The following is a 27501-nucleotide window of genomic DNA, read 5'->3' as shown; positions in this document are numbered from 1 at the left end:
GACAAAAACTGGTCAGAAACCAATGACAAACAGAACACTTCCCATTTCTATGCAGAACAGAGATCTTATTTCCCAAAAGACTACAGATCACCAGTCATTTATATTCATGTTAGTACATCTACCACTGTTTACTAGCCACTCGTATCCATTTATTAGCTTTGCGCCCATTAGGACAGAGCCCATCATCTGTGGCTGTCTGCTACCAACAGACAACTCAATGGGGAGATTTATCAAACTGGTGTAAAGGAAAACTGGCTTAGTTGCCCATAGCAGACAGACGCGGGGTGTGTATACCTGTTTTAGGAGCCCAGGCATGCCTTCTGACGGGCCCAAGCCTCCTATTCACTTGTTCCCTGTACCTCCCCTTGCTCCATCCAGCCACCCCCCTTCCACTGGGACGTCACGATCCTTCTTCAACTCTGGCCAGCGGGTTAGCAAGGTCCCTTGGAGAAATCAACTGTTTGCGCTTGCGCACTGAATGCCCTGTGGTGGGCATCAGTCTCACTACATTGAGTGCGCATGTGCTAAGCAGCCAAAGGAAGATTGTGACGTTGCAATGGAGGGGACGGGCTGGATGGAGCAAATAGAGGCACAGGGAACAAGTAAAGAGGAGGGCTTGAGCTCTGGCAGAACGCATGCCTGGGCTCCTAGGACTGTCACCAATGCCCTGCTGGGCACCTTGAGACCCTATTTGCATATGAATCAAATTATTATTCTGCACTTTGGAAATACACAGTATTCTAAGGTACGTTTTTAATTGTATTGGGCAGCACTATGTAGCCTTGGCTTGGATTACACATAGGTTAGCTGACAGACTCCCTTTAAACAGAACTAAGGAAACAAAACCACACCATGCAGGTTAAAGTACCTTCCATCTGCTTGCAGGGCCACGGAATTGATCCAAGAGAGACTTTTTCCAGCCACTGCTGAAGACCATACAGCAAGTCCCTGTATAGCTTCTGGGCACTGAAGTTCACAAAGGGCTTCCACCACCATCATCACAGTCAGCTCAAATTCTGTTCCCTTTACAAATATACATATATAGTTAGGCTGTGAACATGTCTGTCTATCCTAGGACAATGGCTGCTTTATGTATTACCTGGGGGGCACTGTTATTCTTCATCTCAGCCAGCAAGTCAAAGCCATGTCTGACTGTGACAGCGGGCTGGCCAGCTAACAATCCTACTCTCATGATGGCAATTCGGATACGAGTGAGCCAGTCTTGGCACGTTTGTCGGTTCGTATAGAAGAAAGTTCTGATGACCTTTGGGAGAAAAAATAAAATAAATAAATAATTTAATTAAGCCTTCAACGCGTTTGACACTGCACAAACTAAGCAATAGAATATGAATACCTTGGGTGGGGAGGTTAAGGCATTCGCACATCCTTCGTAAGCATTGTACATCAACTTGTCAAGGTTCTCTAAATACTGTAAGAGAAGTACTAGACGCAACTGGTTATTGGCATGCCCTTCATCGTTGTCTGCAGTCGTCCACTGGCTAACATCCTGGTCTGGATTCAGAGTGTGAGCAGCCAGGCTTCGGATAATACCTTAACACAAAAGGAAATTTCAGTCAAAGAAAAATAAATAAATAGAAGTAGATATGAAAAGAACAAAAATATAAAAAAAAGGAAGAAAAAAAAAAGCTAATGAATACAAAAGATACATATAGACATAAAACCCTGGGGGTCATTTATGATGCTGAAATACGCCCATATTAGACGTACTTCAGGCGCAAATTGCGACTTCTCCCTGCTCACGCCAGGTATAAAATAAAGGGCGTGGAAGGGCTGGCAGGCCCATCTAATTTACCATTTTCTAGGTCTAAATGTAAATGTACATTTAGAACTGGCAAAGGATCCGCCAAAGTTATGAAGTCTAGCGCCTCTTCAAAACTTCAGGGGATCCACCGTCAACTATAGGGGTTTTCTTAAGAATGGCGTCTAAAATGCCGGTCTTAATAAATGTGCCCCTCTCATCTTACATTCATAACCACTACAAACCTTCAATTGTTTGGAACGTATCTTGGGCTCTTCCTAGAGGTGTCCGTAACTTTGACAAGACAGTGAACTGAGCTGCTTCCCATACAACCCACTGCCAGAGGACAGCCTCAGTCTTCAGCAGGTTTCGAGGAATGAGTGAAGAGTCTCGCTTTTCCAGTCTCTGGCAGCTGTAGAACAACCTCTCCAGCCAGTTCTCCTTCCTATTATAGAGAATTAAAGCATCACTAAACTCACCCTGAAGGAAGAGAGTAGCCTTACTGACAAGAGCTTCTGCCACCATCATTTCAGGCCGGAGGGTTGGAAACATGGAAGCTCGCTGATAAGACTCGTGTTTTTTTCCAATCAAGAATACAATTTAAAAAATGTTTTTTAAACAAATAAGGCTATGTTCACACAGCCAAGTATTCACCCTTCAATTTCAGTGTCACATAGTCACTCGTGGTTTAGCCCCATTGAATGGAGTTATACCGAGAGCAGACTCCAGCCACGGTTTCCGTGTGAATTCTCAGAACAGTCAGGTAAACCACACGTAAATAAGGCGAGGCTGCATAAACTGCGCCGCAGACTCCCATTGATGACAGATCTGGGCTGAAATCTGCAGCAAAAATCTGCTTTGTAAAGACAGCCTAAGGGCTTGTTCACACGACTGGATGGCTTTTTCAGTGTTTTGCGGGCCGTTTTTAACGGATCGGTTTTTCCGTATGGCATATACAGTAATTACATAGAAAAAAAATTGGTCTGGGCATAACATTTTCAGTAGATGGTTCCGCAAAAACAGAACGGATACGGAAGACATACGGAGTACATTCCGTATGTGTTCCGGTTTTTTGTGTGTACCCATTGACTTGAATGGAGCCACGGAATGTGATTTGCAGGCAATAATAGGACATGTTCCATCTTTGAACGGAAATACAAAAACAAAATGCATGCGGCGTACATTGTTTTTTTTTTTGTGGAACCATTGAAATGAATGGTTCCGTATACGCAACTAAAAAACAAAAAACGGCCCGTATACGGAATATGCCATTTCCTCCACTAGGGGGGTGTCTCAAATTGAGCCTCATTTGACTGTGAAAGCTTTCCAGATCTGGGTCCAGATGCAGAGGATAATTTCTGCCGTGGACCCTGCAGTTGCTGTGTGCAGATGTTGTGCATTTCACCCTATGCACTGAAAACGGTGAAACCTAAAATCAACAACATTCCTTCAACACGACACTGCTGCAGATGTGAAAACCCACAACATCGCTTTCATTTCTTCAGGGAATTTTTTTCACTAGATGTCGGATGAATTACCAGTTTTGCAGCACTGAATCCACGTGGCAAATCCGCTTTGTCTAGACTCATGTCTAACAGCATAATAACATAACACTGACAAATAAGGCTACTTTCACACTTGCGTTCGGAGCGGATCCGTCTGGTGTCTGCACAGACGGATCCGCTCCTATAATGCAATTGATGGTATCCGTTCAGAACGGATCCGTCTGCATTATATTTCACAAAAAAAATCTAAGTGTGAAAGTTAGTCAGACGGATCCGTCCAGACTTTGCATTGAAAGTCAATGGGGGACGGATCCGTTTGAAATTCCACCATATTGTGTCAACTTCAAACGGATCCGTCCCCATTGACTTACATTGTAAGTCTGGACGGATACGTTTGGCTCCGCACGGCCAGGCGGACACCAAAATGCTGCAAGCTGCGTTCGGGTGTCCGCCTGCTGAGCGGAAGGGAGGTCAAACGGTGCCAGACTGAGGCATTCTGAGCGGATCCGCATCCACTCAGAATGCATTGGGGCCGTATGGATCCGTTCGGGGCCGCTTGTGAGAGCCTTCAAACGGAACTCACAAGCGGAACCCCGAACGCTAGTGTGAAAGTAGCCTAAGTTAGACAAGTGACAAAGGCCTAAACACAAAACCATTCAGTTCCAGATTCATCCCTTCAGACTTACCCAGATCTATGAAAGCTCCCATACAGTATAAAACTGATGACATCAGAAAAATCTTGTGGATGAAAAGTGTTGCTGGGAGATTTGTTCATGTGGCTTCTCACTGCACAGGAGATCTCCTGAATTTCCGTGTGACTTGTATTCCTTTTGAGAAAGTGGTGGGGGGGGGGGGGGGGAATTTAAATTTGTTATGTAATGCAAATGACTACATCAGTTTTTTAAAGCAGATAGAAAGGTAATCAAGACAGACCAGTGACTTATAAATGAAACCATCAAACTTCTGCTATTTATTTTTTTACATCAAGAATGGTGCTGCAGACCGCGCTATTCTAGCTTTAAAGGGGTTGTGTCACTTCAGCAAAAAGAATTTATCATGTAGAGAAAGTGGATTCAGTAAGATATTGCAATACTTGTACGATAGGTCAGTGTCCATGCAAGTATGCATTTCAAGGTCAGCAAGAACAGAAACGTGGCAATACAAAACAAAGTAAGGTAACCATTAAGTGGTTCTTCTAAAGACTTGGCAGTTAGCAGAACGTACCTTAACACAATGTCTAAAGGAATAGACTTCAAAAGCTTTCCGAATGCTTGCCTGATCCGTGTTCCACTTGACACAAGTTGCACACGACACACATCAACACACCTGCAACAATAAAATATGAAATGACATTAAAGGGGTTGCCCCACCTCAGCCTTTCATGGTAGAGATGGGAATAACCCCAGTAAGGGTCCATTCACACAACCGTATGTGTTTTGCGGACCGTCAATGTGCATTGCGCATTTTGCGGACCGCACATCGCCAGCACTATAACAGAAAATGCCCAATCTTGTCTGCAATTGTGGACAAGAATAGGACATGTTGTATTTTTTTTTTCCGGTAATGAAATTGTGGACCCGGAAGTGCGGATCCGGACAGCACATAGTGCGGCCCCATAGAAATGAATGGGTCCGCAATTCCGTTCTGCAAAATGCGGAACAGAATTGCGGACGTGTGAATTGACCCCAAGCGTCATCCAAACAGCCGGCGCTTTGCTGTTTACATAAGTCCCATCACAGTGAATGGTAGCTACACAAACTATGAAGGAGCGTGGCTTTCTGCGCAGCTCTCAATCACTGATATAGGAGTCACAGAATCAGAGGGGAACCAGTTGCTTAATTCCGCTTCCCCTGGCCACCACCATGACCATGACCATGAAAGGCAGAGATGGGACAACTTCTTTATTAAGCCATATATTCTTGGTTATTTCCCCCCAAGATAAAAAAAGTGAAAGACACACAAATCAACCTTGACACGGAGACATAGAAATGCCTACAACTGATGTCATCCATGTACTTAGACTTGCATTGGTATCCAACATTGTACCCCGACAATATGACTGTGCTCAATAAATGGGATTTTTGTATGCTCACTGGGGGACACAGCGACCACCCAGTTTTGCTGGATTTACAATGGGCACAAAGCTTAGTGGTTCTGACCAATCTAGAGTTTTCTCTGCTTTTATGGTTTATCTGCTGTTGGCCTCTCCTGTTGCTTGAGTAATTAATTAGCTCAGTATCTGCAGGAGGGTTATATCTGATGGGAGAAGCTAACACTTTTTTCACTTCGTGTCACCCCCCCCCTAGTGGCAGCAGCTATACCCTCAGTCTTCCATGTACCACAATGATTCGCTGGGGGACACAGATGACCATGGGAAGTTCCAAAGCAGTCCAAAGTGCTCATGCTTGTTGGCAGGTCAAACTCTACTGGTGGTCTGTCTGGGTCATCCAGAGTCTGTCCGCTGTGTGTGTGCATTCCCTCATGTAACCACTGCTCCCAATACCCCTGACAGCTAGGTCGAAACGACCATCCTGCTTCCCTTAGTCCAATGAGAAGCCCTCTCAAACTCTGTCAACTGGGCAAAATGTGTTAGAGTCCAATGTTGAGGTATGCCTAGCAGTTAATCTCTCACAAAGAAGCACACTACCCCAAAGTAGCCTCTGACAGCCTTTTTATAAGATAGCAGGGGAAGCACTTCTACACCCTTTTGTAGCAAGTGTCTTGAGAGCACACCTGTAGTCATTTACATATCTGCATGCAGAATTTTAAAAGGCAATATGAAATTTCTACCTGGATTTGCCAACGAATGTATATCAGAAGTGAGCTAGTCCTTTACACATACCTCTGCAGCAAGTCTTCTGGTAGTGATGATGCTACAACATGGAGGCTGTTACAAGATTGTAAGCTGATAGTCACATCTTCAGAAAGGGCTAAAAAGCGGAAAATCATTATTATTTGTCAATAAAGACCTGATATTTAATAAGAAAAATAATAATTAGTTTGTAGAAGTGGAAACACGGGCTTACTATTTGCCAGTAGTCCTTTGCAGAAACTGTGAAAGGATGGCAGTGAAAATAATGGAGCGTACGTGTCCGATTTCTTCATCAGGACAGCCACTTCCATAGCCCAGCTCATCAACAATCTCCTAAGACGAAAAGAAAAATAACCCACTGGTATGTAAGGAGTTTATCTACATATGAAGGAAAAATAATACAGAAGAAACCTTCTCTACATTACATTTCCACACAGAAAGGTTAGAGGGATTGGATGACAACAGGATCAATGTATAGACTATGCATGGCAATGTAGTTCACTGCTGGGCAGCTCACAGTACCCGCTTCCCTCTTTTTAAATCTGAACTTTGCATTAATGGGAGTTTGTCACCAGAAAAAGTACTGTTAATCTATATGTAACTGAGCAGTCATTAAGGGATGGTCTAAGCCACTCTGTGCCCCCCCTGCTCCTCCGCCAGCAGGGTCCTGTACAGTCATCTCACCTGGCCATGTCAATCAGGGAGAAAGTGGTGCTGGAGGAGCAAGAGTGCACAGCGTCTTGGGCCCACCCTCGGTGCACTAAAACGCTCATTTACACCTGGACTAAAAGTACTATTTCTCCACACTGAAGCAACGGATCACTAAGTGAAAGGTATCATGCCCTACAAGACAATGGCCCCGATTTATCATACTTTCACTCAAGAATTCTGTTGTCTAAAAAAGTCGCAAAAATATGGCATTTGCAACTTTTTGCAGTCGCTTGCACAAAATTTAGCAACTTTTTGCTTTTACGCACCACTCACTCCAGTTTTGTAAGGTGGGAAAGAGGGCGTGGTTAGCTATGTTAATGAGTAGAGTTGAGCGTAGCGAGCGTCGAATGCTTAATCCGAAGTCGCTTCATTCAAAACTTCGGAATAATACTGTACGGAGATTTGTCTCAGTATAGTATTAGAATGTATGGGCTCCGATGAGCCAAAGTAAGTTATTCACAATGTTGCGCGAGATTTCGTTGAATAACTTCAATAATTGATTATTATAGTGAAAAACCACTTAAAAACTTGGAACCGAACTCTGCTTCGGTTCCGAATGGTACCTTGGAACCGAAGCAGAGTTCCGTTCAAAGGTTTTTCACTGTAAATCAATTACCAAAGTCCCGTGTGACTTCGTGAATAACGGACTTCGCCTCATCGGAGGCAGTATGTTCTAATGCTGTACGGAGAAGGATCTCCGTGCAGCATTATTATACATTTTCTAGCGAAGCGACTTTGGATGTAGCATCCAGAGTTGCTTTGCTCATCTCTATTAATGAGTTTCACTCCAGTTTTATAATTTATCAAAGTCACAATCTCACTCCAAGGGGGGGGCAGGTATAAGAAAACTGTAGTAGCCTCTCTAGACAGTGTTAGGTCTAAGGATAAGCCAAAATTCTCAAGTAACATGAGACATTTGATAAATATGGCATAAAGTACTCCAAAGCAGACTCAAGCAAAAGTGACTTCCAACTTTCCCCTCATAATAAATTCCCCTCCCCCATTGTATCTGGTTTAACAGTGAATTTTCTCCACAATGAAGCAATGGATCACTAAGTGAAAGGTATTACTACATTCAGCAGAGCTAGCCCTACAAGACCGTGTGCCTGGTGTAACCGTCAATTGTTACTGATGTTTTATTTAACCAGCTCTTCGTTTAGGCTCAATTCACACCTGAGCGTTTTACAGCGCGTTCCTACGCGCTGTAAAACGCTCAACAAGGAGAAACCAATGCTTCCCTATGGGAATGGTTCTCACCTGGGCGTTTTACAGCGCGTACGATCGCGCTGTAAAACGCCCGACGCTCACACAAGTACAGGAGCGTTTTTTTGGGCGCTTGTCGCGCGTTCCCGTACATAGACTTTCGGGAACGCGCGACACTGTGTGCACACTTGTCTCTGTATGCGCGCTTGTAAACGTCCGTACAATCGCGCATACAGAGCGCTCCTTTCAGAACGCTCAGGTGTGAATTGAGCCTTAGTCCACAGCTACATGTCTGCAATATGGCCTCACATGGGAACTAGAATTATTCTGGATTGGATGTCTTTAGAACAAAAACAGGAAATAACACATTTCCCAATGGCTTTTGGGTCAATTAAAACCAAATACCTACCGAGAATCTTGACATATATTCTCTTTCTTTAGCAGCATTCCCAGGAGATTTAGAATAACGGAGAAATGTTTCTTGGTGGCGGTGGTTACTGTGCTGATCACTGCGCCATCAAACAACGAGGGAGATGATGAACTGAGACTACTGGAAATGAAGTGGTCGTGCCTAGAAAGAGGAAACCATCGTATTTAAAGCCGTGGACAAACCAGTTCCATACACACGTCCCATCATTTCAGCGGCACCTCCATACCTGGTACAATGTGAGTACAACGTGCAGAGCACAGCGTACTGCACCTCCGGATAGTGAACTGCGATTTCTTTATGCACCACCATTAGATTCTTACTCAGCAATGCAAACACAGTGGGAGACAAAGCCCACATCTGCGTAAAAAAAAATAAAAAATTACATGAATTATGTAAGTGATCCAAACATGCACTGGTCAGTCATAACATTAACCTCTTCACGACATCCACCATACCTAAAGATAGCGCCCGCTACACAGCAGAGCAAGCTCCGTAGCTGCCGGCTGCCTGCTGTTTCATACAGCTGACACCTGTAGCTAATGTTCACGATTGGCTGTAATCCCAACTGTGGATATCTAAGGGTACTTTCACACTGGCGTTATTCTTTTCCGGTACTGAAATCCGATAAAGGCTCTCAATACCGAAAAAAAATAAAAAAAATAAAACCCATCAGTTTTTTCCTAATGCACTCTAAATGGAAAGCAATCCGTTCAGTATGCATCAGGATGTCTTCCGTTGCGTCCCTTGTAGGGTTGTTGCGGGTATCGAAATTTCGATACCCAATCTGCTTCTGCGCAGTCTAGTATCTCTGAACATGAGCGCCCTGCTGTCGGCGCGCTCATGTTCTCTCAGCAGCACGGGGAGAAGGAAGCTGCGCTCCCTCCCCCTGTGCTGCCGCTGCCAACAATGAGAAGAGAGGGGCGGAGGAGGGGCAGGCGAACTGCACCACCAATGATACGACTTTTCCTACACAGAGCGGCGCCCAGCGATGTCCCAGCACTCGCCATTATTCCTGGGCGCCACTCCGTTCGCCCGCAGTGCCCCATTACTGTCTCCTCTCCTGCTCCACATGCTGATTACTATCGGAGCGATGGGAAGGAGACATCAGCTTCACTAGTGGGTGTTCCTTCTTCCTGCGCTGCGATTGGACAGCGCTACAGCCAGGGAGAAGGAACGCCCACTAGTGAAGCTGATGTCTCCTCCCCATTACTCCGATAGTAATTAGATGATATGGAGCAGGATAGGAGACAGCAATGGGGCACAACGGGTGAACGGAGCGGCACCCAGGAATAATAGTAAGTGCTGGGACATCGCTGGGTGCCGCTCTGTGTAGCCTAATACTTAAAGTCTGGACCCAGGACAAGTAGTCAGTCAGTCTTTAACACATAATACAGGAGGCGGGTGCCGGCAGCAGAATCGCATTGCCGACACCCTGCCCCTGACAGAGAGCTGCGATCAGCAGCAGTTAACCCCTCAGGTGCAGCACCTAAGGGGTTAACTGCCGCTGATCTGCCAGTACCCGCCTCCTGTATTAAGGGGTAATTATCATTGGTGGTGCAGTGTGCCCCCCCCTCAACCCCCCACCCCATTAAAATCATTGGTGGCACAGTGCACCGGCCCCTCTCAACCCCCCAGTATTAAAATCATTGGTGGCAGTGGCCACAGGGTCCTCTCCCCTCCCCCTCATTGGTGGTGCAGTGGCAGCTTCTGATCAGAGCCCCAGCTGTGTAAGCCTGGGGCTCTGATCGGTTACTATGGCAGCCAGGACGCTACTGAAGCACTGGCTGCCATGGTAACATCCCTGATGCTGTGTGCACAAAGCACAGGGCAGCAGGGACAGTGTGAAGTCCTATTCACCCTGATAGAGCTCTATCAGTGTGAATGGGACAAGGGATGAAAGATCCCAGGTTCTGGCCCCTAAGGGGGGAAATGGTTATTAAATAAAAAGTGTAAAAAAAAAAAAAAAAAAAGGGAACCCCCCCCCCCCCCCCCACCAAAATATTAAGTATGAATCGCCCCCTTTTCCCAATTTCACATATAAAATGTATAAATAAACATATTAAGTATCGCCACGTCAGAAAAGTCCAAACTATTAAAATATAAAAAAAAATCTATGCGGTGAACGCCGGAACAGAAAAAATAAATAACTGGGCGATACGCCATTTTTTAAAATGCGGACTGCACGTGGCTTTTTTGGTTTATTTTTTTCGCCTTGGTTACGTCACGATTAATATCAATGGCCTGGGCGGGGCTAAGCTCTGTTCACTTGAATGCGGTAAACAGTGAGTAGGCCGCGGCACTCCTGGAGCGCCGCTGCCTTCTCAAACAGCTGATCGGCGGGGGTCCTGGTTGTTGGACCCCAGCCAATCAGATGCCGATGGTCTATCCAGAGGATAGATCACCAGTTTAAACAAACTGCAGAACCCCTTTAAAGTAATGAGCGTGAGCCTGTACTAGGCTTTCAGGCCAATTACTTGTACATTACAGTTCAGGCCAGCAGGTGGCAGCACTGAACTGTAATATAGTGATTTCTGTATATAGAATAATGGAGCAAACTCCATTATTCTATACCAGGGATGCCCAACCTGAGGCCCTCCAGCTGTTGCAAAACTACAACCCTCAGCATGCTCGGACAGCTTACAGCCATCAACCTACAGCAGGGCAAGTGGGAGTTGTAGTTTTGCAACATCTGGAGGGCCACAGGTTGAGCATGGCTGTTCTATACAAATTGCAATCTGATGATTGCAAGTTGAGGTCCAATTGGAGACCTAACAAGAAGTTTTTAAAAAGTAGTTTAGAAAAATATAAAAATTAAAATCTCCCGCCTTTCCCCAAAATCTAAATAAACACTTTTAAAAAAAATCAGGCATCACCACTAGGGATGAGCGAATCGACTTCGGATGAAACATCCAAAGTCGACTTGCTTAAAACTTTGTTTCAATACTACAATACTTCGCATAATACCTTCAGAAATTGATTTATAATGTAAAAAAAACACATTTCCCGAACTCAGGTAATAACTTTGGCTCATCGGAGCCAATACATTCTAATACTGTACGGAGCGCTCGCTCCGTACAGTATTCAAACAAAGTGGTATGCGAATCGACTTCGGATGAGTCATCCGAAGTCCATTCGCTCATCCCTAATCACCACATGCTTCTCCCAATTCCACTCCATTTGGATTTTTTTCCCCAGATTCCCTCTACATTGTATGCCATTTTAAATGGTGACATTAAAAAGTACAACTTGTCCTAAAAAAAATTATAAAAAAAAAAAAAGCCCTCATGTGAATGGAAAAAATAAATAAGTTGTGGCTCTCGGAAGTCAGGGTCCGAAAAACAAAAATGGAAAGTCGCTGTGCCAGGGAGGGGTTAAAACTGCTGCCTAATTTGTGCGCCTCACTCGTCCTGCCAAACCAGCTCTGACCCATTGAGACACGCTCGGCACTGGTCAGCATTAACACTTTCAGCGGCTCTTCTGTGGAGTCTGACCGAATAGACTAGCTTTCGCTCCCCACACAATTAAATGAGACACAGGCAGCCAGGACCCTTTTTTCCATTCACTGGTAATCTTTTCTTGGACTCTTTTTGGTAGATGGTGCGACCGCATACCGGGAACACCCCGGAGGACCTGCCGTTTTGGAGGATACTCTGATCCAGTCGTCTTGCCATCACAGTTTACACTTGTCCATTTTTCCTGCCTAATATCTCACTCCATGACAGGTCATCATGAGATAATCCATGTTAGCCACACTTATACATACTCCCACATACTAATACATGCCTAACAAGAGTACTGAGGTAACGCAGAACAAACCCACACTGACTATTTGGTGCAGCAGGTATTTCTGATGGTAAGAACATGTTATTCTCGACACAAACATATGTGAACCTCGGAGAGAAACCTAAAACAGCTGGTGTGAAAAGAACCGTAAACTGGAAAGACTGTGTTCCGTGGCCGAGAGCGGTCCGTGGTATGCCGGGCTGGATTCCTGTTCAGAGCAGGAGCGCACGGCGTCATTGGTTGCTATGACACCGTGCGCTTCATGCCACCGCTGCACTACGAGTGTATTACTGTAGTGCAGCGGTGGCATGAAGCGCACGGCGTCATAGCAACCAATGACGCCGTGCGCTCCTGCTCTGAACAGGAATCCAGCCCGGCATACCACGGACCGCTCTCGCCCGCGGAACACGGCCGTGTGCATTCAGCCTATGCCTTGTATTTGTAGAGGCACCACTTGTGCTTTTACCATAGAAGCCACTCTAGGAAAATTTCCATTATATAACAAAACATACAAAAACAAAAAGCGTGGCTATGAATGGGGCTTTCCATCCACATTACTGGATACACAATGATTTATAAAATACAAATACATAGCCAACATACGTTAAACTGTGGATTAAAATTAGTTTGGGTTCATATTTTCTGCACAGATTCTACAACTAAGGGCTCTTTCACACTTGCGTTCTTTTCTTCCGGCATAGAGTTCCGTCGTCGGGGCTCTATGCCGGAAGAATCCTGATCAGGATTATCCCCATGCATTCTGAATGGAGTGAAATCCGTTCAGGATGTCTTCAGTTCCGGAACGGAAAGTTTTTTGGCCGGAGAAAATACCGCAGCATGCTGCGCTTTTTGCTCCGGCCAAAAATCCGGAACACTTGCCGCAAGGCCGGATCCGGAATTAATGCTCATTGAAAGGCATTGATCCGGTTCCGGCCTTAAGATAAACGTCGTTTCGGCGCATTGCCGGAGCCGACATTTAGCTTTTTCTGAATGGTTACCATGGCTGCCGGGACGCTAAAGTCCTGGCAGCCATGGTAAAGTCTAGCGGGGAGCAGCATACTTACCGTCCGTGCGGCTCCCCGGGCGCTCCAGAGTGACGTCAGCGCGCCCCAAGCGCATGGATCATGTGATCGCATTGGACACGTCATCCATGCGCATGGGGCGCTCTGACGTCATTCTGGAGCGCCCCGGGAGCCGCACGGACTGTAAGTATACTGCTCCCCCGCTCCCCACTACTACTATGGCAACCAGGACTTTAATAGCGTCCTGGGTGCCATAGTAACACTGAAAGCATTTTGAAGACGGTTCCGTCTTCAAATGCTTTCAGTACACTTGCGTTTTTCCGGATCCGGAGTGTAATTCCGGCAAGTGGAGTACACGCCGGATCCGGACAACGCAAGTGTGAAAGAGGCCTAAAAGTGCGCTGCAAAATTTCAACCCACTGCATGCCACATTGTGGATTATTGCTGAGCATTTCACTCGCTGCAAGGCCTCATTCCCACAACCGTAGGCCGTCTGGCACCTGTATTGTGGATCGCAAACAGCAGGTCCGCAATATACGGGCACAGGCCGTGTGAATCCTGTATCAATCCACTGACTTGAATGGGTCAGCAATCCGCAAGATACGGCACGGAATGGAGGCCTGGATCGGAAGCCGACAAAAGCGCTTCCATGAGCTTTTGGGTCCTATCTTTTGCCGTATAGTGCGGACCACAGACCCATTCAAGTCAATGGGTCGGTGCCGCAATAACGAGATTTTTGTATAACTTACCAGTAAAATCTCTTTCTCGCTCTTTCCTTGGGGGACACAGAAGACCTTGGGTATAGCTCATCTCCATAGGAGGCGTGACACTAAGTGAAAGCTGTTAAGCCCCTCCTCCACAGCTATACCCTCAGCCTGGAGAGAAAGGCAGCCAGTTGCGTGTCCAAGCAGTGAGAAAAGGCAAAGTCCAACAAGGAACCAACAAGCCAACTACCCAACGGGTAACACAAACTCGGAAACCGTGTAGAGAAAAACAACGAATGGGTGGGTGCTGTGTCCCCCAAGGAAAGAGCGAGAAAGAGATTTTACTGGTAAGTTATACAAAAATCTCGTTTTCTCGCCCAGTTTTCTTGGGGGACACAGAAGACCTTGGGACGTTCAAAAGCAGTCCAAAAGGGGAGGGACCACAGCTCCAAGGCGAAGCACCCGAAGGCATCAAGGAACCGCCGCCTGCAGACCCAGGCGGACCAAGGCAGCATACGCCGAAGCCAGAGTATGCACCCTGTAGAACTCTGTAAAGCGTGCAAGGAAGACCTGTGGCCGCCTTGCTCAAATGCATGGCCGAAGCCCAAAGCCTCCGGCCCAGGAGGCACCGACCGCTCTGGTGAAATGAACGGTGACAGTAAAGGCAGAATCCTGCCCTCGGTGCGGTAACCTCAGCAATAGCCAATCTGATAAAGCGGAGGAAAACCACCCTGGAGTCCGTCAACTCTAAGCGCGGACCTCCAGGAAACCCAAGAGACCGAACGTCGACAAGAGTCGGAGATCTCCAAATAAAAACTGCAAGGCCCAAACAACGTCCAAATTGGTGAAGTGTTGAAGCGAAAGGCAAACACCACCTTCAGAAGGAAGGAACGGGATGTAGAACAGCCCTGTCCTGGGAAAAGACAGAAGGCTCAGAACAAAAAGGGGGCCATTCAGGCACCCGTCAGAGACACGACTGATACGGAAACACAACCGTACAGGACAGGAGGGGTAGAGAGAACTTCTGTAACGGCTCCAAGGACAAGATTGGAGCGCCGAGAACTCAGTATGTAGTTCCCAGGGCGGTACCGAAGGACAGTACAGAGGAACCAAAGAGCCATTTCGAGTAAGAAGGTCTTGACAGGCCCAGAGGGCTGGGGAACGCTGGAAGAGGAAGAACAGCGCTGACACTGATACCTCAAGTAAAGGAATCCCAGTCCCAGGTCCAGGCCGGACTGGAAAAAAGACAGAACCATGGGGAGAGAAAAGTCAGAGTGGGGAATGCACAGCTTCCCACAGAACCCCAGATAAAAAAACCATAAGTCTTACGACAGATCCTGGACGAAATACAGCCAGGAGCGGGCAGTAGCGAACCCGCTGGAGTCGCCTGGCAAGCGGGCGAAAAACCAAATGTGATCAGGCGCAGACCAGTAACACGGGCAGAAGTTGGCAAACTGGTCCCGTCGGCCCCCGAGCAACGTTGTCCCGTATCCACCCGAGTGGGGGAGCAGAAGGACAGACGGAAAGGAACCAAAAGGGTCCGCCCAGCATCCGCCAGATGCCAGGACAAGACAGGCTATAGTCCATGCTGATGTAGCCATGTTCTACAGTCCCGGTGTAGGAGATCAAAGGACAATCTGGACCGAAAGGTAGTCCCCCCAAGTTACCGAGAAGGTAAGTCTACAGCAGGACCATTGTCTTAGAATGGACCACACAATCTGCACTCAGCGGGAGGACAGAACGCGGTAGACTCGATAAATCGGCACAGCTAATACAGCCAGTGTGAACAAGGGAGACAGTACGAGGCCAAAAGGAACACCGGAACCATCCACATGACAACCATGCTCTCCCCAGAGGGGAGAACAGTGAAGGAACAACCTCTGAAGTCTGGCGGGACAGAAGCCACATCAGAGTGATCTGTACCGAGCGGGGGCCAAACAGAGCCGGCGAGATAAGGTAGTCGAGACAGAGGCCGGCATAACACCCTCCAACCGAACGGAGGAGTGGGCAACAGGGAAGCCATAGGACAGCTCAAAAGCAGAACCCTGCTACACTGTGAGATGCCCGGTTCACCGCCTCGCAGAAGGAGAATACCCTGAAGAACCCAAGGCGGAGGTCCTCCGGACCTGGGTAATCGAGCACCCAAGAGAATTTGGGTGACCTTCCCGAGAAAAGCGGCCCGCACCTGGTAGCAGATCAGACTGTAGCGTAGAGGCGCCAAGAGGAAGGACTCATACCACACTACATCCGAAGAGGAGGAAATTGCAGCAGGCAAGGGAACCGCAGTCCTGCCAGAGCCAACGAAGAATTCGAGGGGCGCTCCAGACAACCGCACTCTCGACCATGTGACCACTAGCGCAGGGAAGCAATACCGCGGAAGGACGAATGGGCACGCATCTAGGAACCACGAACATTCCCTGGGATGAAGGGCCAACTAAATGAATGAGTACCACCCAGCTCCGTGCAGCAGAGAGCAAGTAGAGCCCGTCCGGGTCAGGTGGACAGAATGAACTCCTTAGAGACGAGTGCAAGGTTTGTGGCAGGCATCGTATCCCAAGAAAACAAAAGTATGCCGCAGGAAGTAGATGAGGCATACGTACGAGCAGCCCGTAAGCAGTGAGAAGGCCAACCCACCTACAGGAGGAGAAGGCATACACGGCCCAAACAACGCACAAGAACGTCCGCTCACTGCAAAAGGTTAATTTAGCGAGAAAGGGGGGCTCGCCACAGAGTGCCACAGCATGTACGGAATTGCGAAGTGCAACCTGAAAGGGAGTTATGCACAAGCCTAGTATAGCATGCGATGGAACGCAAGCAGTCCGCCCCGAAAAGGGGGGAAATTGTATCTGGCAAACTGCAGTCGGCAAGAGTGCAAAGGCAGGTCCCAAAAGGGAGTGATGCCTAAGGCCGTACCTACTTCAGAGAAGCAGGACATACCCTATAATCCAGCATGAACGCAGGAGGTCCACCTAGTGAAAGGGGAATATGCACAGGGTTATCCTAGCATTAAGTGAGTGTGCAATAATACACCCAACACTGATTTAGCGAGAGTGCAACTACTCTGCCAATGAAGGGGGACATGTACAAGTCCAGCACAGTCATACAAGGACAGCCGTGAATCTCATGAGCATTCTGCCCATGGAATGAGGGGTGGCCACGCACAAGGCCAGCACCGTATCCAATGGGAGTGCAAGCGTTCCACCCATGTTAGAGGGCAATGCTCATGGCCAGCAAGGTATCCGGAGAGAGTGTAGCATGCCGCCCAGAAAAAAAGGGGGGGGGGTAATGCACATGGCCAGCATCTCATCCAGGGAGAGTGCGTGCACCCGCCATATATGGGAGTCATACACATGGCCAGCATCGTACTGGTGAGAGACAAACACAGTCAGTGAGAATGTGTGTATGTCACCTGAGGAAGGAAGGCATGCCCCTGGCAGGCAGCGAATCCAGCGAGAGTGCGTACACCGCCCACGGAAGAGGGGTCATGCATATGGCCGACAGCGGATCCAGCGAGAGTGCAAGCACCCCGCCATGTATGGGGTACATGCACATGGCCAGCAACGTACCTGCGAGAAAACAACCACAGACGGAGGGATGTATGTATGCTGCCTGAGTCATGCCTATGGCCGGCAGCGAAACCAGTGAGAGTGCAGCATAGCAACATAGTACATAAGTACATCGTAGCACATGAGAGAGAGTGCAGCGTTCCGCCTATGGAAGGGGGTCGTGCACATAGCCAGTACCGTATCCGGTGAGAGTGCAGTATTCCGCCTAAAAAGGGGGGTCATGCACATGATCGGCAACAGATCCAGTGAGAGTGTAGCGTTCCGCCTAAGAAGGGGGTCACGCACATGGCCGACAGCGAATCCAGTGAGAGCGCTGCGTTCCGCCCATGGAAGGGGGTCACGCACATGGCCGACAGCGAATCCAGTGAGAGCGCTGCGTTCCGCCCATGGAAGGGGGTCACGCACATGGCCGGCAATGAAACCAGTGAGAGTGCAGCTTTCCGCCTAGAGAAGGGGGTCACGTACATGGCCGACAGCGAATCCAGTGAGAACGCTGCGTTCCGCCCATGGAAGGGGGTCACGCACATGGCCGGCAGCAAATCCATAGAGAGTGCAGCATTCCGCCTATGGAAGGGGGTCATGCACATGGCCAGCACCGTATCCGGTGAAGGTGCAGTATTCCGCCTAAAAGGGGGTCATGCACCTGGCCAGCCGGCAGCCAGGGAGAGTGCAGTATCCCGCCTAGGAGGGGGGGGATGCACATGGCAGGCACCATAACTGGAGAGATGATGAATGCTGCCTACGGAAGGGCCGCATGCACTTGGCCAGCGCCGTATCCTGGAAGAGGGCAGGAAAACCGCCTAAAAGGGGAAATGCCCTAGCACCTACGCAGGTTGGGAGCGCAACACTATGCCACCTGTGGAAAGAGGGCATGCAGACATGCAGCACTACTGATGAGGCTGCAGCGTCCTGCGCAGTCCAAAAGAAATCTGTTATTATTATTATTTTTTTTTTTTATTATTTTTTTTTTATTAAAAACACAGCTTCTCTGAGGCTAAAGGGGGGCCACCTATAGGGGCACAGATAGTCAGGAAAAGGGGGGCCAGCCATACAGGCCCATTGGGAGCCGGCCTGTACCCAAAGGGTTAACATGGATCCGGCCTGGAGGGCGGCGCTGCGATCCCCTGGGGGCGGAGGAACCTCCCGGCGGGAAGAATTCGCGCCTGGAGAAGTTCCCGCCCCCTCCACCAGAGGCCGGAATTTTGCGGCCTAGTAGGCCGTGAAGCCGGGGTCTAAATTTGCGGCGCCCGGTATGTACCGCCGGGACCTGAGGCGGAGTGGCGCATCAAAACCGGCCGCGGGTGCCCACCCCGCGGGCCGGTCGGAATTGCGGCCCAGCAGGCCGCGAAACCTGGTCTAAAATTAGCGGAGCCCCACCGACCGGCACCAACGGTCAGCCGGGGCCTGCTGGGCATAGACGTCAAGCCCAAAGCCGGCCGCGGGAGCCCACCCCGCCGGCCGGAGTGTCAGGGGCTCGGAATGGCGGCTTGCCGGCCGCGGGAGCCCACCCCGCCGGCCGGAAGAGTCAGGGGCTCGGAATGGCGGCTTGCCGGCCGCGGGAGCCCACCCCGCCGGCCGGAAGAGTCAGGGGCTCGGAATGGCGGCCTAGCAGGCCGCGGAGCCTGGGCTAAGATTTTGCGGCGCCCGGCCGCACCGGACTACCGATGTCGGCCGGAGGCGAGGCCTTACTCCACAGCCGTCAGGAGCCTCAGGCCTTGAGCAACACTCCGGTAGGAGATGCCTGTGCTGATTTCCACCCATGTTAGTTGCCGCTTCTGTAGCTGGCTGTGGAGACAGCCACTGGCTGCATGTCTATGGGAGCCAGGCAGGGGGAGGCAGAAGGAAATTGCCGCTCTGCGGCACCCCAGGGGCCAGCATAGATCCAGCAGGGGACTAGAGGCCCAGTATGGGGGTAGGCACGCAGGAGACCAGGGTGGGGGGGGTGGGGGACGTAGGGCTGGAGAAGCCTCTTTCTTACCACAGCCGTCTTCACCCTCGGTCCATTCCAGCAGGGTCGCCCCTTCAGCTACTGGCACCGTAGTGGCAGGACGCTGGAAGAGGGACTTGGCGTGCGGGCGACCCTTGCGCTGGCGGGATGTAGGGGAGCTGGGCTGCCCTGATCCACCTTGCCTTCTGTGGGGGAGGCAGCAGTGCGGGTGACCGGCACTGGCGCAGCTCAACCCCGGGAGAACAGAGAGGTCTAGTGCGACTCTGTTATCCCTGATGATCTGGAACAAAAAGAAAAGAAAAAAGTAAAAATCTAAAATTGAAACAAGGAGAAACCAGCCCTGCAGAGCAGGGAGTGTCTTGCCTCCTTGGACACTAAGCAAAAACTGGCAGTCTCTCTCTCCAGGCTGAGGGTATAGCTGTGGAGGAGGGGCTTAACAGCTTTCACTTAGTGTCACGCCTCCTATGGAGATGAGCTATACCCAAGGTCTTCTGTGTCCCCCAAGGAAACTGGGCGAGAAAAGGGATTTACATGGCCAGTGCCTGTAACTTGCGGAGGCAAGGGGTGAGGCAGTATCGGTCCTTTATAATTCACACCTGATCTTGGCTTCCAAAACTGCAACCAGACTAAAAATATGTTCTCATCCAGTAGGAATTAGTATGCACCTAAAGTTGCATCCTGATATATGAAGATTTACATGCTGATTTTGCTGGGGTCTGCTGCATACAAATGTTTCATTTAGAATTTCTTATGCACAGAAGACCAGCATCTGGAATTCCAGACAATAGAAGATTCATTGAGAATTATTTCTTCTTCTCTTCATTATAACTTACCCCAATCAGTGAGTTTTTTGCGTTACCAATTGTCATCAGAACATTCAAGTCAAATACAGCAACAAACTTTGCGCTGTCCACACCAAACGTATGATTCTTAAAGGCTTCATGCTGAATCTCAGCACAGGCCTCGGGTAGTTGTAGACATCCCAAGAGACTGTTCAAAGCACATGTAATTTCTCCTAAAATCAGTTTATATGCCGTCTCCAAAACCGGAATGTTCTTCAGGGTCAATACTGCTTGGTACAGGGCATTGGCTGCACCAATTACCTAATAAAAAAAATTAAGAGAGATTACAACTAAACATTTATTTTGCTCTCGCAACTGAGCATGTCACTTAATTTAAAGGGCATCTGTCAGCAGATTTGTACCTATGACACCGGCTAACCTGTTACATGTGCACTTGGGAGCTGAAGGCATCTGTGTTGGTCCCATGTTCCTATGTGCCCGCATTGCTGAGAAAAATTAAGTCTTAAAATATGCAAATGAGCCTCTAGGAGCAACGGGGGCGTTACCATTACACCTAGAGGCTCTGCTCTCTGCAACTTTGAGTGACAAAGCCAGGCAGGAATGGTGATGTTTTCATGCCTAGCCCTCAATCATAGGGCACGGCAGTTGCAGAGATCAGAGCCTCTAGGTGTAGTGGCAACACCCCCGTTGTTCCTACAGGCTCATTTGCATCTATATTTAAAAAAGAAAATAAAAAAAAAAACAGCAATACGGACACATATAAACCTGGGACCAACACAGATGTCTTTAGCTGCCAAATGCACATGTAACAGGTCAGCCAGTGTCAGAGAAAAATCTGCTGAGAGATGAGCTTTAAAACCAACCTTGGGGGATGGCTAATATAAAATATGATATTTCTCCTGCATGATATTATATTGCTAGCCCTTCTGAGGCAATTTCTAGGCAGTACCAACACAGCAATCCAACGAGGTCTGGTACTGCATTTGAGGCAGTGTCAGCTTGGTATTAGACACGGCACATGATGTTGTGCATATGCTAACATTTTCCAGTAACAGACTACAACCTGCCACATAAGCAAAAAAAAAAAAAAGAAAAAAAAAAGACCTCACGTGTACTACTAGGTTGTTACAATTGGATTTCGTTCCTTCAGAGATTAAAAAAAATATATAATAAAATGTGTGTCCAAGACACTGATTTTCTTACTTCCTTTTCCTTATGGAATCGTAGTGCAAGCAGCTTTGAGTCGGGCACAAAGAGTTTCTCCACAAATGTAGAAGGTAATTTCGTATTAATCAGTTCGACAATCTGAAAGCATAAAACATGACGATGTCAATTTATAGAAACATCTCCTTCAAATCTTACATTTTTTATTAATTAAAATGCTGCCATTTCAATTGCACGCCACAGAAATAGGTCTTTTTTGGATTCTGCAGAGGTGGGACCCAAATCAAAGACATTTATGGCATATCCCTTGACCTTTTTTCACTACCGTGAAAGCGGTGCGACTCTCAACATGACTCCTTGTCTATGGGCAGCAGAGATGTTGCCTATGAAGACAGAAGTAATGACAGCACTGCCTTACACTTTATTATAAAAGGGGCATGCAGGCAGCTGTAAAAAAAAGTCAATGTATGCGCGAGAGAAGAGAGCAATCATGGCTGCTGTATTCCTTCACATGGGTAATCCTATCAAAATCCCTGGAAACATGAAAATAACTGTGCTGCACAGAGCTTTGCAAGCTAATGAAAGTAAAAAGAAAAAAAATATATTCTAAGATATGGATGTATCTTCTGCTGACAATGCAGCCACATTCAGGCGTTCTGTATTTTTTGTGTGAAACCCCTTTAACTGGCTTCCTATGAAATGGGGCCGATGGGGCATCTGTTGAAGAAAGGGGATGTTAGACAGCGAGACCAACTGGGAATAGAAATCCGTGCACAGTACAGCCAAATATGTTGGTGCTACATAGGCAAAAAGAAATATTACAAAAATAGTCAATTTTGTGGCCATTTTCAGGGTACAGGTGAGCACAAAAATTATGTAATTATCTCTCAGCATCAAGCTGAAATGCATATTGCTGTATACCACTTATCTAGTGTATGTTACAGTTGGGGGTTACAATAAACATAGCCAAGGCTAGGTTCACATCAGCGTTTAGAAATCGACAGGGGTCCGGCTGCTTTTTGGCATAAATAGCAGCTTTTGGAAGGACAAAAAGTCCTGCATGCCCGTCCGAAAACCGGCATTATAATCAATGGTGATCAGGGGGTTCCCGGCATTATCTGGCTTGGCCTAACACAGTGAACTCCGGCAGGCTGTTCCTCTGCCGAAACAGCCTGTCTGGTTTCAAAATGCTGATGTGAATGTAGCCTAAGATTACAACATGGTGGGTAGTCAACAACTCATTAATAAAAGGTTGACATTTAGAAACAACGCCCTCCCATCATTACACTGTACTCTAAGAGCAAGGCTACACAAGCTGTTCACTAGATTCCTACACTGGTTCTGCAAAATTCACTTATTTGTACCAATGATACAAATATTACAATACACTTACCAGAGTTAGTAAGTTGAGGACAGAGATAATGTAATCAGTACCAGAAGTCTGACAGTTCTCCAGCTGGTCTAACCCGTATGCGATTACCATTTCACAGTGTATTGCCATGGTAGGATCCATACTGCCGAGTAATACACCAACGCATTCATTGGCAGCTGTTAATACAGTCTCTGAGGAGAACACCTGGTTGGCTGCAGTAACGCACCTCATCACTCGATACAAGATCTGGGGATTAAAGTGGGATATGAAATGTTTCCAGGGGCAAAAGCCTGTGTCGGAATAATTGAAATTAGGACTTTTGGTACAATGCTGAAAGGTGCCCAGAAACCCCCAATTCACATAAATGCCAACCCAATGAAAATAGGAGCAGAAGAGAGAGAGGGTTTATCCACTCCAAACCACCCAGTCCATAACAGAGCCCCCCATTCTCATGATCGATATTCTGCCTGTAAGCATTTGATAAGTCTAAGGTTAAGGGGAAAAACATTCGACTTGAAAGGACTTGCGATGCCAACTTCTACCTCAAGTAACATCTAACCAAACCATGCTCCATAGAAGTATGTTTGATGGGGGGTTCTCTCATCAGACATTGCATCGGTGACGGTGATCAGCTGATCACAACTGGTCCAGCTCCCAGCAACTAGAAGGGTTCACTGAGACAAAGCCTTCTATAGTCACAGCAGGAGAAATGCAATCACCTAGTCGTCATGCAGCTGAATTTGGTCAAGTTAGGCTTACAAAAGAGATGGAAGTCCCCCCCACCCATGTACCCTACTGGTAAAAAGGAGTTGCACAATTTTTTACAGGTGACATTAAATCAACAAAAGAAGCCTAGACGACGATTTCCACCATATTATAATTTTTTTCCTTACATCGGTGACATAAGCTTCAGTAATCGGGGGTCCTCTGATCGGACTGAATCTCTCCCCAATACTTCGTACCACTGTACTGAACACTCTGAGAAGAGCAGCGAGCTTAGGCAATGAAACTGATGGAGGAGGAATGTCTTCATCAACAGATTCACCAGAAGCAATGTTGCCAAGATCCTGAAAAGGAAAAATTAAAAAAGAATGAAATTAATAAATTCTGACTAGGGTTTGTTGCACAACTGAATTGTGAGCCTCCATCGTGAATGGGACTTGATCTGCAGTAACCCGGCACAGCCACTACACAAGATAGTTTTCTGCCACCAGCTCTGTTCCAGCTGTGAGCAGTTAATCGGTGGGATTGCTGGATGCTGGACTCCCCACTGATCTGATATTGATGACCTATGCTAAGGATAGGTCATCAATATCTATAACCCAGGAAACCCCTTTACGCAGCTTCTTACATCGGCATAGGCTTCCATGTCTTCCAGGAACTGCCCCAACAAAGTAGTGGAAAATGCAAGGTCGGCAACCCAAAATGGCTCCAGGCTTTGTAGCCACCCTGCAGGTGTAAGCCAAGAAAACGGCAAAATTAGACGTTAGAACAAATTCAAGACATTAATGACTACAAAAGGGTATTACAAAACTGCAATAGCAAATTTAAATGGAATCTGTAGCCCCATCAAACTGCTAGAAGTAAGGCATAGTGTGACTGACAGATTCTGAATATGTATTTTTTTTCCCCCTCAAACTCACTTGTAGTACCCTGCAATTTGCTTGAAAAGGTTCTACATGTAGATGTCAATCACAAGTAAACTAGGCATTCTCCTTCCCTGCACTCTTGTCCCACGTCTTAAATATTCAAAATCAGCAGCTTCTGGGATAGTGTATATTAGGGCAGATGGATGGGCCTCAGTAATGCCCAACAGGACTGCTGAGCATGTGCACATCGTTAGGATGACTTATCTGGACTCGGGGAGAAGCAAGGGGTGGAAGGGATTCATAATCAGGGCTCTCCACATATACCACAGTGGTATTAGCCGGTGGTGCCAAAATGTAGTGACAGATTCTCTAACATTATTTACTGGACAAACTATGCTGCAAGTGGGGATTCTGGAGGCCACCAGACATACGTTACAAGGCATTTCAGAAATTTTTATACAATGAATGTGTAGAAACACGCACCAAGTGTCCATCTGTCCAGGTAGTCCTCAGTAACCTTACCTGACACCTGTAGAGTGAGCGAAGATTTCTGTGTGAGATCTATGTGCCATCCAACCAAAATATCAACTGTGTCCTAAGAGTGGAAACAAAGGTTGCAGCTGATTTTGGCTAATCCATCCTGACAGCATTCATATTAAATTAAAGCTAAGTAAAAGCACTAGGGTCTGTTCACACTGCACTTTTTTTTAGGCCCCATTCACACGTCCGCAATTTCGTTTTTGCGGACCCATTTTGGAATTGCGGACCCATTCATTTCTATGGGGCCGCACGATGTGCGGCCCGGCTCCGGAATTGCAGACCTGCACTTTTGCGTCCGCATTTCTGTTCCCGAAAAAAATAAAACATGTCCTATTCTTGTCCGCAGTTGCGGACAAGAATAGGCATATTCTAATAGTTCCGGCGATGTACGGTCCACAAAATGCAGAACGCACACTGCCATGTCCGTGTTTTGCAGGATCCGCAAAACACGCTACGGATGTGTGAATGGAGCCTTCCAGTGAAATTCTGGCATGGAGGGATCCTCAGCGCTGCCTCCTATCGAAACGAAGGGAAGACAGAAATCACGCGGCCCCTGGTGAAATTTCAGCGCAGACAAAAGATGCCGTGTGATCAGAGGACACTGCAAGATGTTGCACTTTTACATTTCTAGACAGCTTACCCTGAAGTTTGTGCTGAAGATATGTGGGTAGCAGCGGGACACGAGCAAGATGCACTTCACACATTTACACAGCAGTTCTGGTGTATCTAAATTCTCCAAGATTGACTGCAAGCTGGTCATTACCAACTAAGAGAAAAAAAGACAAAATACATGTTCTCATATACAAAGTGGATAAAGGTAAAGAGGCTGAAACCAAAAACCATCACAAGCATTACTATTTAGCTGTCTACAGTTAGAATAAGTTCACACCACCATAGTTTATTTTTCCGTTTTGCTTCTCTAACGGAGCAGAACAACAACGAAAATAACAGACGTGCCGGATAGGGAACATAACTGACCCGAACTGAGCTGGATGGACTCCATTGACTACAATCGAGTCCATTGAGTTTGGTGTCAAAACCCTGCTTTTTTTAATGCATGCAGGAACTTCTCATCTGGTCCTTTTGACTGAATCTGCAACGAAGCTTCCAACGCAGATATGAACTAGCCTTAATGGGTTTTCCTACCTCAGGTACTGATGGGGCAGCCGCAAGCATTCATTTTGGGGTGCTCCATGGGTTACGGTGCCCTGTTGTGATTGGTGGGGGTCCCAGCAGTAGGACCACAGCCGATCCAATAATTAGATTATTAACTTAATATAACCAGAATACCCTTTAAGCATATGCCACCTCTTGCCGATTGGTGGGAGGCAGACTGCTGGGATCACCAACGATCACAAGAATCTAGTGGATGTGTCTTTGTGGAGCACAGTGCTCTCCATTTGGATTTCTAGCCCTGCTGTGTCACTTCCAACCCAGACCTACTGAAGTAATGCATTTTGTCCCAAACAAAATAGCCACTAATCACCCACTAATCACCCTTCATCTAAAGTGACCTCTGGGACCTCCATGGATCCAGACAAGGAAGAGGCTTCAGAGCTGCGTTCCCTTCACAGCAGTGCTCTAGCCATCCACTGTACTGGAAACTGCAGGCATGCCCATTCATGTGGAGCACTGCAACACTTTCATTCACATTTGGCTCCACAAACTAATAAGCAGAGCCTTAAAAGGGTTTTCCAGGATACCATCCTTAGAATAAGCCATCACTATTTGATCGGTGGAGTCAAAAACCCAGCACCCCGCCAATCAGCTGTTCTCCGGTATCTCAGGTGCCAGAAATGCACAGCTCTGTCCATTGTGCAGTGGACAGAGCTGGTAACTGCAATGCTGCTCCAATTGAACTCAATGGGAGTAGCCATCACCTGTAAAATCCTAGAAAACCATTAGAAAGCATGTTCAGATGGAGGATTTTTGGGAGTGGGGTTTTGCACAGATTCAGTGATGAAAACCCAGTCTGAATCTGCTGAAACCACCTTCCATTGTTTTGAATTACAGGCTGTGCATCATGCGGCCTGTTTTTTTTTTTTTAACTGCGCCAAGAATGTTCAGGTCCATTTTTAGCGCGGTTACCACGAGAATCATGGGTTTGGAATGAAAACCCACGGCAAAATCCTCTGTCTTAAAGGGAACCTGTCACCGGGATTTTGTGTATATGTATCAAATCGTTTTTTTTTTACACAATAAAAAGCACACAGAGCTATGGGAACTGGGTATTGCGGATGTGCTAGTGGCCACCTAGCAACCTATGTCCTCAGCTCTATATCCAAAATCCCGGTGACAGGTTCCCTTTAACATAATCTAAGGTTGTGATGGCTAACATCCAACTGTGGTAAAACTACGATTCCCAAGATATACACTTGCTTGGCTATTCTAAAAACTTCATAGAAATGAATGGAGCATGCTGGGAGTTGTAGTTTCACCACAGCTGTAGTGCCATCACTGCTCTAAGGCCTCATGCACACAACCATATTTTTCTTCAGTGCACTCTGTATTTTTGCATACAGAACACTGACCCATTCTTTCCTATGGAGCCACAAACACATCTGCGTTTTTCGCACATCCGCAGTTCGGC

At 47.4% G+C, this 27501-nt stretch overlaps 1 protein-coding gene across 1 annotated transcript in view; it reads right to left on the bottom strand.

Moving 5' to 3' along the window:
- Positions 1-27501, bottom strand: part of SMG1 (SMG1 nonsense mediated mRNA decay associated PI3K related kinase) — a 150414-nt gene that overhangs the window by 86050 nt on the left and 36863 nt on the right. The window contains exons 7-23 of the mRNA XM_040441629.1: positions 25552-25677; positions 24894-24966; positions 24134-24231; positions 23676-23849; positions 22804-23028; positions 21450-21551; positions 20277-20546; positions 8647-8777; positions 8400-8561; positions 6291-6409; positions 6107-6194; positions 4489-4590; positions 3951-4091; positions 2005-2204; positions 1355-1551; positions 1100-1264; positions 869-1023 (exon numbers count right to left, since the gene is read on the bottom strand). Coding sequence (XP_040297563.1) covers positions 869-1023; positions 1100-1264; positions 1355-1551; positions 2005-2204; positions 3951-4091; positions 4489-4590; positions 6107-6194; positions 6291-6409; positions 8400-8561; positions 8647-8777; positions 20277-20546; positions 21450-21551; positions 22804-23028; positions 23676-23849; positions 24134-24231; positions 24894-24966; positions 25552-25677 — 2528 coding nt within the window. The remainder of the gene's footprint in view (positions 1-868; positions 1024-1099; positions 1265-1354; positions 1552-2004; positions 2205-3950; positions 4092-4488; positions 4591-6106; positions 6195-6290; positions 6410-8399; positions 8562-8646; positions 8778-20276; positions 20547-21449; positions 21552-22803; positions 23029-23675; positions 23850-24133; positions 24232-24893; positions 24967-25551; positions 25678-27501) is intronic.

The sequence above is a fragment of the Bufo bufo genome, chromosome 7 (genome assembly GCF_905171765.1).
Source record: "Bufo bufo chromosome 7, aBufBuf1.1, whole genome shotgun sequence".
NCBI lineage: Eukaryota > Metazoa > Chordata > Amphibia > Anura > Bufonidae > Bufo > Bufo bufo.
This window is presented reverse-complemented; position numbering and strand designations above follow the sequence as displayed.